The sequence below is a fragment of the Myotis yumanensis genome, unplaced genomic scaffold (assembly GCF_028538775.1).
Source record: "Myotis yumanensis isolate MYYU_CA2020_CCGP unplaced genomic scaffold, mMyoYum1.0.hap1 SCAF_1, whole genome shotgun sequence".
Classification (NCBI taxonomy): Eukaryota; Metazoa; Chordata; class Mammalia; order Chiroptera; family Vespertilionidae; genus Myotis; species Myotis yumanensis.
This window is the reverse complement of record NW_027223752.1, coordinates 10564384-10582519: the sequence shown is the minus strand read 5'-3', so window position 1 is coordinate 10582519 and position 18136 is coordinate 10564384. Positions and strand designations below refer to the sequence as shown.

Genomic DNA, 18136 nt, shown 5'->3' with positions numbered 1-18136 from the left:
TCACACCTGCATACCTTAACCTGCGTCCCTCTCCACCAGAACACCTCCTGAGCGCCTGCCCCAGTTTGAAAACGAGAAAGTCACTTCCCCTATGGAGCCTATTGTTTGCCCCAGGCAACTTGTGCGGAGCCCCCTGGGTGCTCCCTGGACTCCCTTCCCAGCATTCTTTGCACTGCCCACTGAGGTCACTGTTCCACAGCGTCTCTCTCAAGCATGCATGGTCTTCCTTCCCGCCCAGGGCCTGGCTCGGAGCAGGGTGCCCCCTCCTGTCTGTGAAGGGAGTATCTGGGGCCGGGCACTGCAGGTGTCTGCAGGAGCTGGGGCCGTTGGTTGTCAGGACAGATTCTCCGGGGTTAGGATGGAGGGCAGCTGGAGTGACGCAGGGGAGGTAAAGGCAGAGAGCTACGTCTCACTTTCTGCTAGCTCCTCGGGGCGGCTCACTGCCCCACACTGTCTGACTGGGCCCCTAGGCGAGTGTCTGGAAGGAAATGGACAGTGGGCAGAAGGCAGAAGATACCCGGGCCGGGGGAGGCAGAGGGAGCCAGCAGGCAGGTGGCAGAGGCTGGAATTTTGCTTTTCCTGCTGGGCACACGCCCGGCAACCTCCCAGCAGGCTCTGCTCTGCTCTGGGGCTGGACCAACCTCTTCTGCTGGTCCTCATTTTGAAATGTCTCCTTCTTGCAAAACCCTCACAAATGGCGTTTCTCAGGTTAACAGTCCATGCCACAGAGATGCACGCCTGCTTTATAAAAACTGCTAAACTGAAAGCAGCTGATAAGTTTGGCTTTGAACTTCGGAGTGCCTGAGTTTGAATCCCGCCTCCGCTACCTACTCGTAGGGTGACCTGGACGAGTCCCTAACCCTCGGTGCCGGGTTCCTCGTGTGAGAAACCGGGACACAGCTTCAAAAGTCGGCTGAGATGACTGCCTGAGTTAAATAAAGCCTCAGCTCAACACCCAGCACACAGTAGGGTCAATGGATGTTAGCTGTTATTATGACTGTCCGCTCCAAATACCCTCTTTATCTATGGCTCGTATCTTGGTAGTGTTTACTGTCCTCAGTGCTCTTTTCATCCCAACCAGCAGTGTTATTCTCTTCCTTGCACAGGTCAGGACACAGGGTCAGTGAATTGTCTCAACGCCGCTGAGTTCTGAGCACCTGGGCCAGGACTTGCACGGAGTCCTGGCTGGAAGCTGCTTCCTGTGGGGGTCATGGCCCCTCACCCTACGCCCCCGGGAAGAGCAGGCGTTTGAAAGCCCAGCGTCATCAGTTGCCAGGTGCAGAGTTCTGACTCTCAGGTACGGTGCCTGCCGTGGAGACGGCTGATTACAAAGTGAATCCTGCCAGGGCGGCCACATGACACAGTCCCCGGGGAGGGGGACACTGCGCAGTACTTGGTGACCCTGTCTCCCTGCCTCTCTCTCCCTTTTTAAAAATGTCTTATTGATTTTTAGAGAGAGAAGATGAAGAGGGAGAGATAGAAACATCGCTGAGAGACTCCCTCTACTGGGGATCGAGCCTGCAACTCGGGCATGTGCCCTGACTGGGAACCAAACCAGTGACCCCTTGGTTCCCGAGTCGACACCCAACCACTGAGCCACACCAGCTGGGCCCTGCCTCTCTTTTTGTAGCTCAGTCTCTTTACAGATGTCCAAGGATACCTAGAAGCTTTCAGAGTCTAAATCAGTGGTTCTCAACCTTCCTAATGCCGCGACCCTTTATACAGTTCTTCATGTTGTGGTGACCCCCAATTTCATTGTTACAAATTGAACATAATTAAAGTATAGTGATTAATCACAAAAACAATATGTAATTATATATGTGTTTTCCGATGGTCTTAGGCGACCCCTGTGAAAGGGTCGTTCGACCCCCAAAGGGGTCGCGACCCACAGGTTGAGAACCGCTGGTCTAAATATTCTTCAATTAAAACAAGCACTGTTTTGATTTACGCTTCACTCTTCAGAGACAGAACAGCACGGCGCCTGTACCAGTTACAGATCGGAATTGGCCCGTGGGTACAGGGTTGGCGCCTCTGGCTGCGCTTTCCCTATGAAAATGTGAGATTTGGAGAAGCAAAGAGATTCACTTCATTGCTGTGTTTCTTGGTGTCACGATGTCCAATCCTTGGCAGGGGCAGCAAATTTGTTGTTTTGTAAACAAAACCAAGCATTGGCCTTATACACAGCACACAGCTCTCTCAGTTAAAATGAAGCACAAATTGCTTTCCAGAACCTTCCTAGAGAATGGCAAATTATGGCCCAGGCTCATGGAATGCTGATTTGAGACACTGCTAATAACTGTCTTTCTTACCCACAAAAAAATCACCTCCCACACTGGGCCGGGCTCCAGACTCGCGGTCAGGATTTCTTCGTACACAGCGTCAGTGGCATTGATGTCATTCCTTCTCTTCCAGGCTCTCGGGGGTTGCAGCCTTGGCATTTGTCTTTTCCCAGAGCCAACCCCAGGGAGGCACAGGGCAGGTGCTCAGAAACGGCAGCGATGGCTGGACCAGAGAGGTTGTGGCCCCAGGCCAGCGTGTGCTGAGGACTGGATATGGGCCCCTTCAGGTGCGCTCTTCACCCTTCTCCACCCCACTCGAGCGCTTACATCTTGGGTCCCCTTGCCATCTGGCCTCTGTTGGGGTTGGCCAACGGGAAACACTCACTGGGATCAGAGGATGGAGGGGAGTGGGGTCCGGGGAGTACTTATCCACCTTCCAGGCGTCTTCAGGGTGGCTGCCTCCCTTTACGGAAGTCGCCAGCTCCTGTCACAGTCCCTTTCCTGCACTGCCCTCCCCCCTCCTTCCTCCTGCGTTGGTTCCTTTAAGCGTCACCTTGAAAACCATCCCTGTGTTAACCTCTTCTAAGTCACCCAGCTTGCCTGTGCCTCTGCTTCCTGCCAAGACGCCCCCGCAATAGAAGCGGAGGTAGCAGTGAGTCTTCGCTGCACACTCACACTCACGGAGCAATGCATGCAGATTTTAGAGGGCTCACAGATGATCTACTTTAAAAAAAAATCACCGACTTCCCAGTTCATTCTTCCAGTTAGCACAGCTGGCCAGCCTCAGAGGAAATCTCTTTATCCGCTGAACAGCAGAATGAGTCCCTACTTCCTCTCTGGGCTCCAGAGCCAGCTCCTCTCGGTCCCTGCTCAGCCCGCACCTCCTCCTGCAGGCTGCCCTGTGCTCCTCATTCCTGCGGGCAGCTCTCCCGCTGAGAAATACTCGCCACTGCCGAGCCCAGCACCTCCCTGGCCAGTTTCAGGCACAGAGAAGTTGTTTTGTCTGAGAACAAGTTCTGGCATCAGCCACAGTGCAGCAGGCTGGGGCCTGAGCTGATTAATCAGACGACCTGAGTAAGACGTTTCCCCTCCCATAAGGACACTGGGAGGCAGGAAGCTCTGCGGCTGGTGGGGAGTCAGCTGGAGCCCAGGTGAAGCCTGGGCATCTCTGGAGAGCTGGGGAACCCATGCGGCATCCCTGGCTGGATGTCAGACTCCTGGAGGAGGCCTTCAGGCTAGGCTTGCTCAGGGTGAGACAGTTGGGAGGGGGGTAGCATCTGAACATCTGGCTTTGAATCTCAGATGTTCTTTCTGGTTGTTAGAGCTCTGGCAAGTCATGTAGCCTCCCTGAGACTCAGTTTCTTCTTCTTTAAAATGGGGTTAATAATGAAGGCCAGTGTAAGAGTCATATATATAAAAGCCTAATATGCAAAGTGTCCCCACAGGAGTTTGACCGACCTGGAGTTCAATCGCTTGCTATGATGTGCGCTGACCACCAAGGGGCGGCACAGAATGAAGGAAGGCCCCTGCCGGCAGCCAGCAGCCACTAAGGACCCTACCCATGCACAAATTTCGTGCACTGGGCCTCTAGTGAAATATAAATGTGCTCTCAAGAAATCAGGCGGACATCTATGCACTGCCCTCTCCCCAGGAGCAGGTGCAAAGGGAGCAGGTCAGGCTGGGAAGATACAAAAGGGGGCTTGGCCGACTGAGGTAGGGTGGGCCAGGCTGGGGCTGTTCACCCAGCCTTGACCAGCCTCTGCCTTGGTTTCCCTGCTTATGGAGAATGGACCGAATCCTGGTGCTTTACACTGTGTGACCTCAGAAAGTTACATGACCTTTCTATGTCTCAGTTTTCTCATCTGTGAAATGGGGATAATAAATGTATCTCACAGGGACGTGGTGAGTGTTCGATGAGTTAGTGAGTATTAAACTCTTAGAACTACTCCGGGGAGTGCGCAACCAACACTGGGCACCCTCTTCATCCAGGGCCGGTTGAAGGCTTGTGTGTGCCCCTCTGGCTCAGTATACTACAGGCTTTTGTGATGGCGAGCTGGGAAATGGCATTCACTTTCTTCGATGTGCATTATAAGATTTGCCTCCCACGGGACTCATATTACCTGGCTGTGTGGGTACCGGGTGAGGCCAGGGTGGGTCTGAGTGGTCTGGCACCCAGGACACTGCCTGGAGCCCCTAGAGAGAAGCCCTGGAGGCTCCCTGCATACGCCTGGGGCCTCTGATGGGGTGTGGGTAGTAGGATGGTGAGAAAGAACGGGAATGGGAGAGGACTAGCAAAGAACTGTAACCTGGACAGGGCCCTCGCCAGAGATCTCGGTGAATCCCCGCTCTGTGCTGGGCCTCAGACCTCGCCTGGCCTCCAGGCTGCCAGCTGGTGTCATGGGGGCGATAACGGTGCCAGAGAGGCAGCGTCCCTCAGAACCAGCTCTGCCACTTGCCAGCGCGCTTCGCCTCTCAGCGCTTCACCTGTACCGTGAGGATGACAGCGCGGCACCTGCCTCAAGAGAGCCGTGTGATGTGTGAGAACAGTGCTGGCCCAGAGTAAATGCTCAGTGCATACCAGCTTATTAACATGCGGCCAGCGCCAGGCCCTCTGATACCAGGGACAGCCGTGGTGGTAGCCAGAATAATGCCTCCCCCTCGCCCCCCACAGATGTGCATGTTCTAACCCAGGAACCCGTGAATATGTTGCCTTGCAGACACAAGGGACTTAGCAGGCGTGGCTGTGGATCTGGAGTTGGGGAGACGGTCCTGGGTTACCCAGGTGGGCCCACACTCCTCACCAGGCTGAAAGCGGCCGGCAGGAGAGGGAGGGCATCAGAGATGCAGGCTGGGGGAGACGCGGCCTCTGCGGCTTCGTAGACCGGAGTTGGCCACGAGCCCAGAAATGCCGGCAGCTTCTAGAAGCTGAAAAGGCAACGAAATGGATTTTCTCTCCACTTCTGAGCTCCAGGATCGCAAGAGAATAGATGTGCACTGTTTTAAGCCACTGAGTTTGTGGTAATTTGTTACAGAGCAACAGGGAACTCATCCAGCCGCCAAGACCCCACACAGCTGCCTCCTGGCAGGAAGCGCCATGTTGAGTCACTCCCCAGGAGCTATCGAGTCACTGCGGTGTCACCCGTGCTGCTTGCCCTGTGGAGGTGTAGGGACACACCGGACCATGGAGCCGAATGTTCCCTGGGCATAGGCACTGCCAGAGATGGAATATGCAGGAGCAGGAGAGCTTAGGATGGGCTTAGCTGGTTGAAGCTGGACCCTCGGCAGGGCGTTGAAGGATGGAGGTTGTGGGGTTTGGACGGGGAGGAGGAGGAGGAGGAAGGAAAGACAGTGCTGGAAGGGCTCAGTGGAATCAATGCCTGCGCTCTAGTCCCTGTGGGAGGTACCTGGGCAGTGAACTGAGTGAGATAGACCTGGTGGTGGTTCTTAAGGAGCTGACCCTCTGGAGTGGAAGCCAATATGCCATTGCAATAAAACATGACAAGTGTTACAGCAGAAGTGCAGCATAAGTGCACCTGGAGGAAGTGGCCCTTCAGGTGACACAAAATAGACTGAAGGTTTGTTTTGTACCACTTTGAGCTCCGGTGGCACGTAGCACTCAGCAGGTGCTGACAGGTGGGGATTTAATCACATAGTTTGTTATTCCCTGTCCAATTCCCTCTGAGTCCATTTCCTTACACTAAGGAGAAAGTCTCACTTGGGCACTAGTATGTGCTGAGCGCCAGCTTAATTCTTGCTCATCTCCCCTTGTATCCTAGAGGCTGGTCTGCAGGCAACAGGTGTTCATTAAAATTTAATAACACGGCTTGGTTTTCTGTGTTTTCTTGTTTAATTACCGCCCTTCTGTGGCAGGGGGTACTGAGTTGCCACTTATGGGAGTGGGACACAATTACCGTTTAAATGTAAGTGAACTTGCCCTGGCTGGGTGGCTCAGTTGGTTGGAGCATCATCCTGTCCACCAAAAGGTTGCAGGTTTGATTCCCAGTCAGGGCACATAGGTAGGCTGTGGGTTCCATCCCTGGTCGGGGTACAAATGTAAGGCAAATGATGAATGTTTCTCTCTCACATTGATGGTCTCTTTCTCTCTCTCTCAAGTTATAAAAAAAATATCGTCAGGTGAGGATTAGACGTGTGTGTGTGTGAACTGAAGTGTAATAGAACCGTGACTGTACGTGTGGAGGTTCTTCCTCTTGCTCTGGAATTGACCACTGGGCCCAGTTGTGGACAAAGAGGCACTGAGTGCCCCTCAGCAACGGGCCTGATCTCTCCCTTAGGACGTCCACGGCCTAATCCCCACCCCCGGCACACACTCTCCATAGTGGGGAAGGCGAGTGGGAACTGGGTCAGAAGGCGAGCTGAGCGGCTGTGAGGTCTGAGAACCCGCACAGAGCTGGGGGTGGGGCGCTGCGAGGGGAGAGGGGCTGGTTAGACAGGGGCCGAGCTAGTCTGCTCAGTGTGCCTTCCTGGACAGGAAGAAAAGAAAGCTGGAGAGAGGCAGGAGCCAGCCAGGGAACAGTGAGTGGCCTGCACACCCTCCCCTTGTCATGCAGGGTTGTGTGGCTAGGTGGATATGGAGGAGAGGAGCTGAGCACCCCGGAGGGCTGCCTGGTGGAGGCAGGAGCTCAGGGGACATGGAAGAGATGGTGCTGGAGTCACAGCTCCCACGTCAGGAGTCTAGACAGCAGGGAAGCCTCAAGGGAGCCACACAGTGGGCATCAGGGCTGGCCAGAGAGAAGAGAGGATCAGCAGTGTAAGGCCCACAGGGGTGGCAGGCTGCATAAGGGGACATGCATCCCGTCTCTTTCCCTTCTCTGTGGCATGGGGGCTATTCTGAGCTAAAGGCTATGGAGACCCTGTGGGCTCAAGAGAAACATCTGCCTCCCCCTTAACTACCTAGAAGAATTTGAATTCGGGGCCTTGCCATAATAGGAGTTATCACCAGAAATAACTCTTTTTTTGGTGACCTATCTCTGGGGCAAGGCAAACTCTGAGTTACTGAGCATCTGTTCTTATCATCCTGCAATGACCTTTCCCTCTGAAGCCCCAAGGCACCTCGGCTCATTCTTAACTCAGAACGTCATACATACCTCATTTCCCTTCCTGTCTTTGAGCCCCTCATGGATTCAAGGTCTCTGACTCGCTCATGGATGTGGGGTTCCCATGCACACATATGAAACTAAATGTGGTTATTCTCTCTTGTGAATCTGTCTGGTGCCGATTTAATTATTAGGCCAGTTAAAGAACCTAGGAGGGGAAGGAAAATGTCTCCCTCCCCCACATATGTAATAAAATGAAGTTTGAATGGCGGAGTTTTTGAAACTCTGATTTAGAAGGGAAAACTAGGATTACCACAGCAATTACAATTCTCTGACCACAGCTATGATTGGAGGAGGAGGACGAGGAGGAGGGAGGGACCACACTGTGGGAGCCCAAAGTTCAAAAGCTCCTGATCAGGAGGAGGGCAGTCAGGGTGGCCTTCCTGAAAGAGGAGACTTCTCACCAGAAACCTACAAGGGAACTAGGAGGTACCTTGGGAATGCTCCCGGGGGTGGTGTGCATGGTGCAGTGGCTGAAGGAGCCCTCTGAACAGTGTAGGTGCGGGCTGAAGCCCAGCAGAGGGCCCATGCGCTGAGAGAAGGAAGGGATGAACTGGGACAGTTAAAGGAGATAATTCGGGATAAGTACCAGGACCAGCAGACAGTCAGTGGATAGCAGTTTGCCCCCCCGCCCCACTCCCCACCCCTGAGCAGGATGACATTCCCCAGCCAGCCGGACTGGTGCCACTGAGCCCAGGAGAGCCCCCCTGGGTGGGTCCTGGGCTCCTCCCAGGTGGGCCTTACCTTTAGGCAGGTGCGGCACGTCCCCAGGGAACCCGGACAGTGTTGGACTTTTGAGATGTGCCCCACCCCAGGCACCCTGGGCAGGGCAGCCCCCTCTGGCTTGCTGTGTCCCCAAGTGCCACCCACGTGCCGGAAGGTCCCTGGCATGATAGGGCCCGACCTCCCCGGCCTTCCGTCCTCCACTCGCCGCCAAGCCCTCTCTCGCAGACTGAATTTCCACTTTCCAGCTGCGGTTAGTGTTGGGGAGCGGGCCTCGCAGAAGGCCCGTGGTCCCTCCGCCCCGCGTCCGCCGCTGTCACCCCCTACACCCCCGCCCCCGCTGCCTGCCCCGCTGTCCCGGCCTCGGTCCGAGCTGCCCGGAGGGCGCACTCACCTCTCCCAGGTCCCGGTGCAGGAAGCGGGCGGAGGACGGTCCCACCAGCTGAGCCAGGGCCGGGCCGGGCCGGCAGGAGGGGAGGGACGCGGCGCGGCTGCGGCGAGGGCACCGCGGGGCGTGGTGCGGAGGGGCCCGCGGCCGCCGCCACCGCAGGCCGCGGAGGGGCGGAGGCTGGGCGCGCGCCCGCGGGCGCGGAGCAGCTGCCCCCCGGGCCGCGGGAGGACGCGGCTGCCAGGAGGGCTCCGGAGGGCCATCGCTCTCCCGCGGGGGCACGGAGGGGCCGGACGTGTCCTCGGGGGTCTCGGGGGCGGGGCGATGGGGACGCAGGTGGCCGGTGTTGCCTCTGCAGCGAAGCGGCTGCGTGAACCCCACCTCAGGGGGCTGGGCCAGAAAACAGAGCTAGGAACGGGAATGCCATTTCTCAGCCCTGCTAGGACGCCCCCTCCACCCCCCCCCCCCCCGCCCCCGCACGTGTCAGCCCTGCCAGGACCCTCCCCTCCAGGCTCCTGCCCGCCTTCCCGTTGTCCACTCTGCCCCACTCTGCCCCACTCTGCCCCACGCTGCCCCACTCTGCCCCACGCTGCAGATGGGAGGTGATGGTTTCCCAGGCCCCTCTTTCCGCTCTACCCCCTGCGAAAGGTCAAGGAGGAAGGAGGGCAGGGGAGAGAAGCCTGGGCATTTTCCAGCCTCCAGCCCCAGCCCAGGGGGCCTCTCTGTGCCGGTGTGTGTGTGTGGGGGGGGGGGGGGGGGGCGGGGGGTGGTCACTGCGCCCCCACATGCCAGCAGGGACCAGGAGGGCCAGCTGCTCTGCTCTGGACATGCACCTTCTCCTTTGGCCACTTCTTCCTTGTCCCTTCCCTTTCAGCCCAGCCCTCCCCCTGCTGTGCTGCAGCCACCCTGTGCTGGCTTGGGAGAGCCCATCCGTGTTACAGAGATTGGAAAGCCAGGTGTTAAACACAGCCATCATTAAAAATGAACTTACATAAGCCTGCGATTAAATAATTTATATTAAAAACAAAGGTAACAAATACTCAGAACCTGCCACTTGTAATCGCTGTACCAGTACCCATGCTCTTGGGGTTGTCGAGGCCTACTGTACCTGCGTGGAGGTGATATGAGATCGCGTTTCACACCTGCACATCTCTTCCCATCCCCGGGGTTAGGGACTTCATGTTGGCAGCTTGAAATCGCTTGTGGGGAACATATTTACACCATAGGAACTGGCACGTTACCAAACCAGGGCTTGGTTTGTTTTCTTCAGTGTCTGCTGCCTCTAGACGAGAAAGTGATGGGGGACATGTTAAAAGTAAAGATTAAACTTAGAAGTGTGTCTTGGGTGAATATTGTTTTTTAAATATATTTTTATTGATTTCAGAGAGGAAGGGAGGAGATAGAAACATCAATGACGAGAGAGAATCACTGATCGGCTGCCTCCTACACGCTCCCCACTGGGGATTGAGCCTGCAACCTGGGCATGTATGTGCCCTTGACCTGAATAGAACCTAGGACCCTTCAGTCCACAGGCTGACGCTCTATCCACTGAGCAACCCAGCTAGGGCTTGGGTGAATATTAATGTATGTAAATTGTACCTCTAGTTTAAAAAATGTCTGTAGCCATTCCAATGTGAGTATATTACAAGAAATTGAGAGATGTGGGCTGGCATTCAGAAAAGGACTGATTGAGTGGTCACTCACATCATTAACAAATGAGTGAGGTTCTCACAGACACCTCCAGCTTGCTTTACTTGCCAACATAAAAGAAAACAGCATCCAGCATTCACGTTGGAACCACTCTCATCTGTCAGTCGAGGGCAAGCACAGGTGGGCTATCAATACACCTGTTTGGAAAATCAATGAGAGCTTTCTAAGGGAATCGATGGGCTGTGTGCATACATGTGTATATACATGTGTATGTATGTGTGTGTGCATACAGATAAACATATTCCCTCCTCTCCCTCTGATTGGTTGATAAACATTTGGCTGGATGCCTCCTTCCCAAGGTTTGTGCGACGTTTTCTAATTTTCTCACTTTGCTGTTCTCCCAGGGAGAGCCCCTCTGGTGCCACAGGTGACCCCACCCTCTCTGCAGGCAGACCTCGGCCCTGAGCTGTCACTTGGATGTTTCCCACCCCCCAGATCACACAGCTCCCAGGCCAGGGTAGAGGTGGGGCCCTGGAGCTCCACGGGCCACGGTTTGGGTGCCCCCTCAGCAACGGGACCCCGTGGTATTGCCCAGGGGGGCCCACCACCTGGGTTGGCTGGGTATGTGAGCGAGACATCAGAGCTGGAAGCAGCTGAGGGAGTGATGGATAGGACACGGGGAAGAGAGAGGGGGGTGCCCAACATGGTCTGGGGGAGGGGACAGAGGTGATGAGAGGAGGTGCACAGAGGCTTTGGTGGGGAGGATGGTGAACCATGTGCTGAGCATTTTGAGTTGGAGGTGTCTCGGGACATCCAAGCTGGGAACAGACCTGAAGGTTCCCAGGAGAGGCTGGGGCTAGAGGTGTTTGGAGCCTTCGGGAAGGTTGCAATGAAAGCTGTGGGTGTGTACGAGCTTGTCTCAGGCTGGAGGGGTCGGGGGTGATAGAGGGCTGGGTGCACCCTGAAGTGACCCATGGAGAAGCTAGACCGCAAAGAAATGCTGTAGCTAGTGTGGAGGCTGAGGCAGGGGAGGTTCAAAAAGGAAGGTCACCCAGGGTGAATGCCGAGAGGTGCCATGGGGCCGAGAAGTTGTGGGAGGCAGGCAGACCAGTTGGCAAGCCCCTGCCAAGACCCAGGGACAGGGGTGTCGGGGGGACCTGGGATGAGAACAGTCAGCTAAGATGGGCGGGCAGATTCCAGACCCATTCCCAGGTTCAGGGGAGCTATCACCTGTGGGAAGTGGAGAGAGGAGGCGTCCAGCCTGCACCACCAGCTTTTGGCTTCTGTGATTGACAGCTGGTGTCCTTGGGTAAGTAGGGAGCCCAGAGGAGCCAGGGAGAGTGGAGGAAGCCTGCAGCCCGGGCAGAAGGTCTAAGGCAGCCAACCTCAGGCCTGAAGCTCAGCAGTGGTCAGTGCTAGGGGAGCAGGTGGGTCAGCCCTGCACAGGGGCCTGGAGGGAGCTGCCTCCACGGTGGAACCCGGGAGTGAGCACACAGTGAGTGTTTGTGGAAGGAATGAGTGAGTGACAGAGCGACTGGCAAGTGTGAGCCCTGAAGAGCTGTCCCAGACGGGCGAGCATCAGGGGACAGAGGCTGAGAGCTCTGAGGGGTGACTGGCCAGTGTCAGATCCTGCAAAAGCCAAAGGCGCAGGGGAGGCCTGCAGGTGCCGCTGCTCAGTTTGGCTCCAGGCATTGGGGAGGGCAGCTCGGCTCCCACCGCTGCAGGACCTCGGGAAAGAAGGGGAAAGGAGGCACCTTCCAGGAGAGGTTGGGTGAGGAAGGAAGGGGGCACGCAGGCGGCAGCTGGACAGAACACCATTAGAAGACGGGGTCACGTGGGGATATTTACGTGCCGGCCTCCCTTCCTCCCTCATCTGCCTCTTCCTAGTCGAGTAGCCTTGCAAAAATCCAAAGGATCACTTTATTTTTTCTGCATGGCACACATTTTAAATGTTATTGTACTTTTTACACAACCATTGAATACTGCTGGGCTCTAGTCTAGAGCTTTGGATTGTAAGGGTGAAGGTATATAGTTCGCAATTTATGTTTAGGGGCTGCCCACGGAAAGCAGCGACTGATAACCTAGTTACAAAAACCCATTCAGGACTGAGCCAGGGTCCTTGGTTGCTGTCAGCAATTGGTCCTTGATCAGCCTGTACCAGGACAAACAGCAACACGATTGGTTAAAAAATCTGGCTCTTGACCATTGATGATGAGTCACAGGCAGGAAACCCTGGCTGGTTGCTGCAGCTCACGTCCACCATCTAGAGCCAAACAGTGGACCGGAAAAGCCTAGAGGCACGATGGTTATTTCATGTCTCCAACCCTTTCTCCAACCCACCTTCTGGATGCTTCCCTCTCGAACAGAGCAAAGGATCACTTTAAGCTAAGCTCCCGCTATGATCTAAATCCTGTATCTAAATGGGATCCAACTTATAGGAACGTAAACACAAGCCTGGAAAATAGGAAACGTCGCTTTCCCATTCTCTGACCTCAGGCAAAGGGAGCTGGTGGATTCCAGGGGCTGAGGAGACTGGGGGGCTGCGCTGCCAGTGACGAGTGGTGAGGAAAACTAGGACTCAGTTTTACAACATCTCATTTTATTACAAACCCGTCCTTGTGTCCCAGAATCAATGGCTATTTAATACACAACCCAAAGCACTCCGAAAACCGACCATGTTAACATTCCCATTTCTTTCTCAGGACTTTAGCTCAAAAGGAAAAAAATCTTTATAAAACCCCAATCACCAAGTTGGTACATCCCAGGAAGAGCACCTTAGTAAACAACAGGGAACGAAATGTGTCAGGAACCCGGCCAAATGCACACAGCAGCAGGGGAGATGCCCGATGGGAGAGAATGACTCCCCGTGGGATATAAATATAGGGCGTCCCCCCAAAATGTAGAGGCCAGACTCCCGATGGAAATGAATGATTCCCATTGGAACACAAACACACTTTAACAGCTGATAACTCACCTAATTCCCTTTTCAGTTTTAATTTATTTGAAGCAATGGGTGAAGCCAGACTAAGCTTTCAACAAAAAGAACTTACCCACCAGACTTTTTAGGGGGATACATAAAGGATGAAGTTTACGGTACAAAACCGGTAACAGTCGAGGAATCGAGGGCAGGTATTGAGAGAAGGAGCACAAACACCGAACGAAATGGTTCTCGATGTTGGTGATTCCTCTGCGTCACAGCGGTTGTGGTCCAGGCACCGCTGCCCGTTTCGTACCGTAAACTTCTATCTTTTATGTGAGTCTAGGGGGTAAGTTATCTTTGTTTAGAGCTTAGCCTGGCTTCACCCATTATTTCGAATGTTAACCTGAAAAGAAGTGAAAATTGAGTTATCAGCTGTTAGTGCGTACATTTTTTTTTGGGGGGGGGGGATATCCTGTAGATCCCCATCAAAGAATATATATATATTTCATGAGTGTGTACACATATATGTAATATATTAAAGAAATTTGGTTTCTACCACAGAAATTATTCAGAAATAAATCAACGTCTCACCCTCGATGGGGGGACACTGGGGCGCTGCAGCCACTTTCCAAATCAGGCTGCACCTCCCTCTCGCGCCCCCCGCCCCCCGCCCGTACACACTATGTACACTTGCTGGGAGGGGGTGGGCAAGGCTTCTCTCTACCCACCCCGAGGCCGGGCAGACCCAGTGTTTATAGATAAGTGAGCAGGGAGGCAGGTCCTGGTGTGAAGGCAAAGCCTGAGGCCACCTTGGCCCAGTGGCGAAGCACATGGGGCCCCAGGCCTGGCTCGGCAGCGCCCTGGGTTAACAGTGAGCCTGACTCTAGGGTCCACCCAGGGCCTCCAGGTCTTTGTAGTTTGGCCGGTCTGGGCTCCTCCTAGGATCATCTGGCTTCTGGGAGAGGGAGTAGAGTTTCCGGACCAGGGCTCAGCCCTGAGAGCATGTGTGCATCTGCTCACCGTCACAGGCACACTTTCATGGAGGTCAAACTGCAAACAAGTGTTCTAAGGGGCACGCTCACATAGTGTCTGCCTCGGGGAAGTCGGTCTGTCATTGCAGTGTGAGCGTCCCCAGGCCAAAGTGGATTTGTTCAAAAGATACGAGTGGCTGGAGGGTCAGACACGTGTTCCACACCTTGGCACAGCGTTCTCACTAACAGAACACATGGAAGAGGCACACGGGGACCCCTTTCCTCATTCTACAGCCCTCTCCTGGCACCACAGGCGGACAGGAGAGGCGGCCACGGTCAGTAGTTTTAAGGCTCGGGCTATGGGGCCAGGAGACAGTCACACACAGCCGTATTCGTACCACACAGTCTGCTGGTCCCCGCCCGGCTCTGGGGACGCCGGCATGCTTTTTGAGTTGTTCCCACGACTCAAGTCCTCAGGGGCCCGGCTGGTGCGGGGAGCCAAGTCGGGAGACCTGCCCGGGCTCTTGGCAGGGAGCCCCTCTCTGTGGGCCTGTCCTGGGGCCCCGTCACCCTCTGAGAGGCTGAGCCCCACCCGGACAGGCGCGATGGTGGCCACTTCCCCTGAGTGTTGGGGGGTTGGGGGCCTAGTTCTGACAGCTGGGGCTGGAGTTGGTGAGCGGTGGTGGGGCTGAGAGTTGCTGCCACCACCGCCTCCAGTGGCAATGGCTGGGGCCGTGGCGGACTGTGGCAGGGGAGCCAGCCTCTCCTCCTTTGGGGGAGCCAGTGAGAAGCGCCTCATGTCCAGTGGTCGGCTTCGGGGACCCAGGGCCTGAAAGGAGCCACCAGCCTTTCCCACAAGTGGGGTCTTCTCCCGGGCCAGGCTGTGGGAGCTGAGGGGTATGGAGCTTTGTGGGGTGTGGCTGCCTGTTTCTCTGCCCCCCGAGGCCTCAGAACCCCCCGGCTTCAGAGGACAGTCCTGTTTGGAGGCCTCTGGCCCGCTGGCTCGAAGCAGGTCAGCTGAGGCCAGGCTGAAGGCCCTGCTCAGGGACGCGCTCCGGCTGGCAGGTGAGTGGGAGGTTGGGGGCATTGTGGCCTGCCGGGGTCTGCCCAGAGAAAGGCTCTGGGGAGGCTGGGCCGGCCTCAGGGGGGCACTGGGTGGGGTCTCAGCGTCGGCAGGTCTCAAGTTGGGCTTCACATACTGTCCCGGCTTTAGCAGCTTCCCCTCCGAGGTGCTGACGGCCATCTTGAGAGTGGGGGCCACCAAGCTGGTGGGCATCCTGGCCCCTTCTCTCCTGGCGGGTGGGCCTGGCTGGCCTCCGATGGCTGGGAGGTCATTGGCCTTTCTGAAGTAGTCACTTAGCAGGTCATCCCGGCAACCAGGAGGGTCCTATAGAGAAGAGAGGAAGAACTGAGAGGCAGGAGTGAAGGCCAGGAGGGTCCTTGGAGGTCAGGGGTCGCTGTGATGGTGAGGGCAAAACCAACCCCACCCCCAAGCAGCACGGCTGTACTGTCTTACAGAAGCTGCAGAGGTTCAAGACTGAGAGACCGCAGAGGTTAAAAAAAAAATTAAAAATCTTGAGATTCAGTGCCCTCTACTGGAAAATTATAAATAGACCTCTTCAGAGATAAATGCATAAGCAAAGGAGGACAGCAAATACCATGAAGAACCACAGCAATGAGGATGACTAGAAAGAAAATGAAAAGTCCCCAGAAAGCAGGCTGGAACACATGGAAATATGTGATATAAATAACAGAGATTTCAAGATTAAGGTTCTGAAAATACTCAATGAGATGCGAGAAAATACCAACAGGCAATTCAGTGCACTCAGAAAACAAATCAATGAACAAAATGCGTACTTTACCAAAGAGATGGAAACATCAGAAAAGAACCAATCAGAAATCCAGGAAATGAAGCATGCAATTAAGGAGATTAAAAGCGAACTACTGAGCACAGAAAACAGAACCAAACAGAGGAAAGAATTAGTGATATTGAAGACAGGAATCAAGAAATGATGAAGAAAGAAGGAGAGAAGAGACCCAAGCATAAAGAAAAATGAAAAAGCTCCGGATACCTATCTGACTCCATCAGAAAAAGCAGCATTAGAATTACAGGCATTCGGAGGAGGCAAGAGGGAACATGGAATGGAGAGCCTATCCAAACAAACAGTGGACGAGAACGTCCCAAATCTATGGGAAGAACTAGATCCTCGAATCCAAGAAGCACACAGAACACCTAGTTACCTCAATCCAAAGGGGCCCTCTCCAAGGCCCTTGGTATTGAAGCTGTCAAGAATTAACGACAAAGAAAAATTCTCAAAGAGGCCAGGGAAAAAAAGGAAGTGACCTACAAAGGAAAACCCATCAGAATTTCATCTGACTTCTCAGTAGGAACTCTACAGGCCTGAAGAGAGTAGACCAAATATTCAAGGGCTTGAAAGAGAGAAATTACCAGCCACGAGTAATATGTCCAGCAAAATCATCCTTTAAATATGAAGGAGAAATAAAGATGTTCCCAGACATAAAGAAGCTGGGGGATTTTATCACCAGAAAACCCCCACTGCAAGAAATACTCAAGGGACTTATTCTACCTGAAACAAAGAACATAAGGGATTAATTTGTGACAACAAAAACATAAAAGGGGAGGGGGAAAGGTCTGAACTGGCAAAGGAAGATGAAAATCAGATGCACTCAAAAGAACAAAAACTACGTTATATATGCAACTTCATTTTTTTATAAACCTAATGATAACCACACACAAAAATCCCCAAACTAGGACATACAGCTTAAAAAAAGAGGAAACCGAGGAAAGATGAATGGAATACCACCAAAAAAACCCAAATAGAAATATAAAGGAAAAGAATCAAGGGAGCAGAGCTACCAGGAAACAAAATATAAAATGGCTATAGGAAATCCTCATACATCAATAATTACCCTAAATGTAAATAGTCCAAATTCACCAAGAGGAACAGAATAGCAGAGTGGATCCCAAAACAAAACCCAACCATATGTCACCTACAAGAGGCCCATCTAAGCTACAAAGACAAAGGTAAATTCAAAGTAAAAGGGTGGAAAATTATTCTCCAAGCAAACAAGATCCACAGAAAAGCAGGTGTATCCATACTTATATCTGAAAAAATATATTTCAAGGTAACAAGAGACAAAGATGGACACTTTAATGATAAAGGTAACATTACATCAAGAAAACGTAACACTTCTTAATATATATGCATTCAACCAGGAAACACCGAAATATGTAAGACAACTACTCACAGAACTAAAGGGAGAAACAGATCAAAAGACAATCATAGTTGGAGGACCTTAATACTCCATTGATAGCTCTAGACAGATCAACCAAACAGAAAATCAATAAATAAATATCGGCCTTGCCCTAGCTGGTTTGGCTCAGTAGAGCATCAGCATGCAGACTGAAGGGTTCCATTTTCAATTCTGGTCAAGGGCACATGCCCAGGTTGCGAGCTCGATCCCTAGTAGGGAGTGTGCAGGAGGAAGCCGATCAATGATTCTCTCTCATCATTGATGTTCCTATTTCTCTCTTCCTCTCCCTTCCTCTCTGAAATCAATAAAAATATTTTTTTAAAAGAAATATTGACCTTAAGTGAAACACTAGACAAAGGGACATAATTGACATTTATAGAACCGTTCATCACAGAACATCAGATTACACATTTTTCTCCAGCGGACATGGAACATTCTCAAGGTTAGACCACATACTGGTCACAAAACTAGCATCAACAAATCATGAAATTGAAATTATACCAAGCATATTCTCTGACCACACTGCCTTGAAATTAGAAATCAAACTCACAAACAGCCTTAGCCAGTTTGGTTCGGTAGATAGAGCGTCGGCCTGCAGACTCAAGGGTTCTGGGTTTAATTCCTGGCAAGGGCAATGCCCAGGTTGCCAGCTCGATCCCCAGTGTGGGCATGCGGGAGGCAGCCCATAAATGATTCTCTCTCATCACTGACGTTTCTCTCTCTCTCTTCCTCACCCTTCCTCTCTGAAGTCACTAAAAAAAATATATATATTTTTAAAGCCTCACAAATACATGAAGATTAAACATACTACTAAA

General features: G+C 53.3%; 1 protein-coding gene across 2 annotated transcripts in view; it reads right to left on the bottom strand.

Annotated features, from left to right (window-relative positions):
• Positions 1–12736: 12736 nt before the first annotated feature.
• Positions 12737–18136, bottom strand: part of LOC139009491 (protein Daple-like) — a 106835-nt gene continuing 101435 nt past the window's right edge. For both annotated transcript variants that reach the window (XM_070413772.1, XM_070413777.1), the window contains one exon: positions 12737–15432. In XM_070413772.1, coding sequence (XP_070269873.1) covers positions 14422–15432 — 1011 coding nt within the window. In that variant the 3' untranslated portion in view covers positions 12737–14421. The remainder of the gene's footprint in view (positions 15433–18136) is intronic.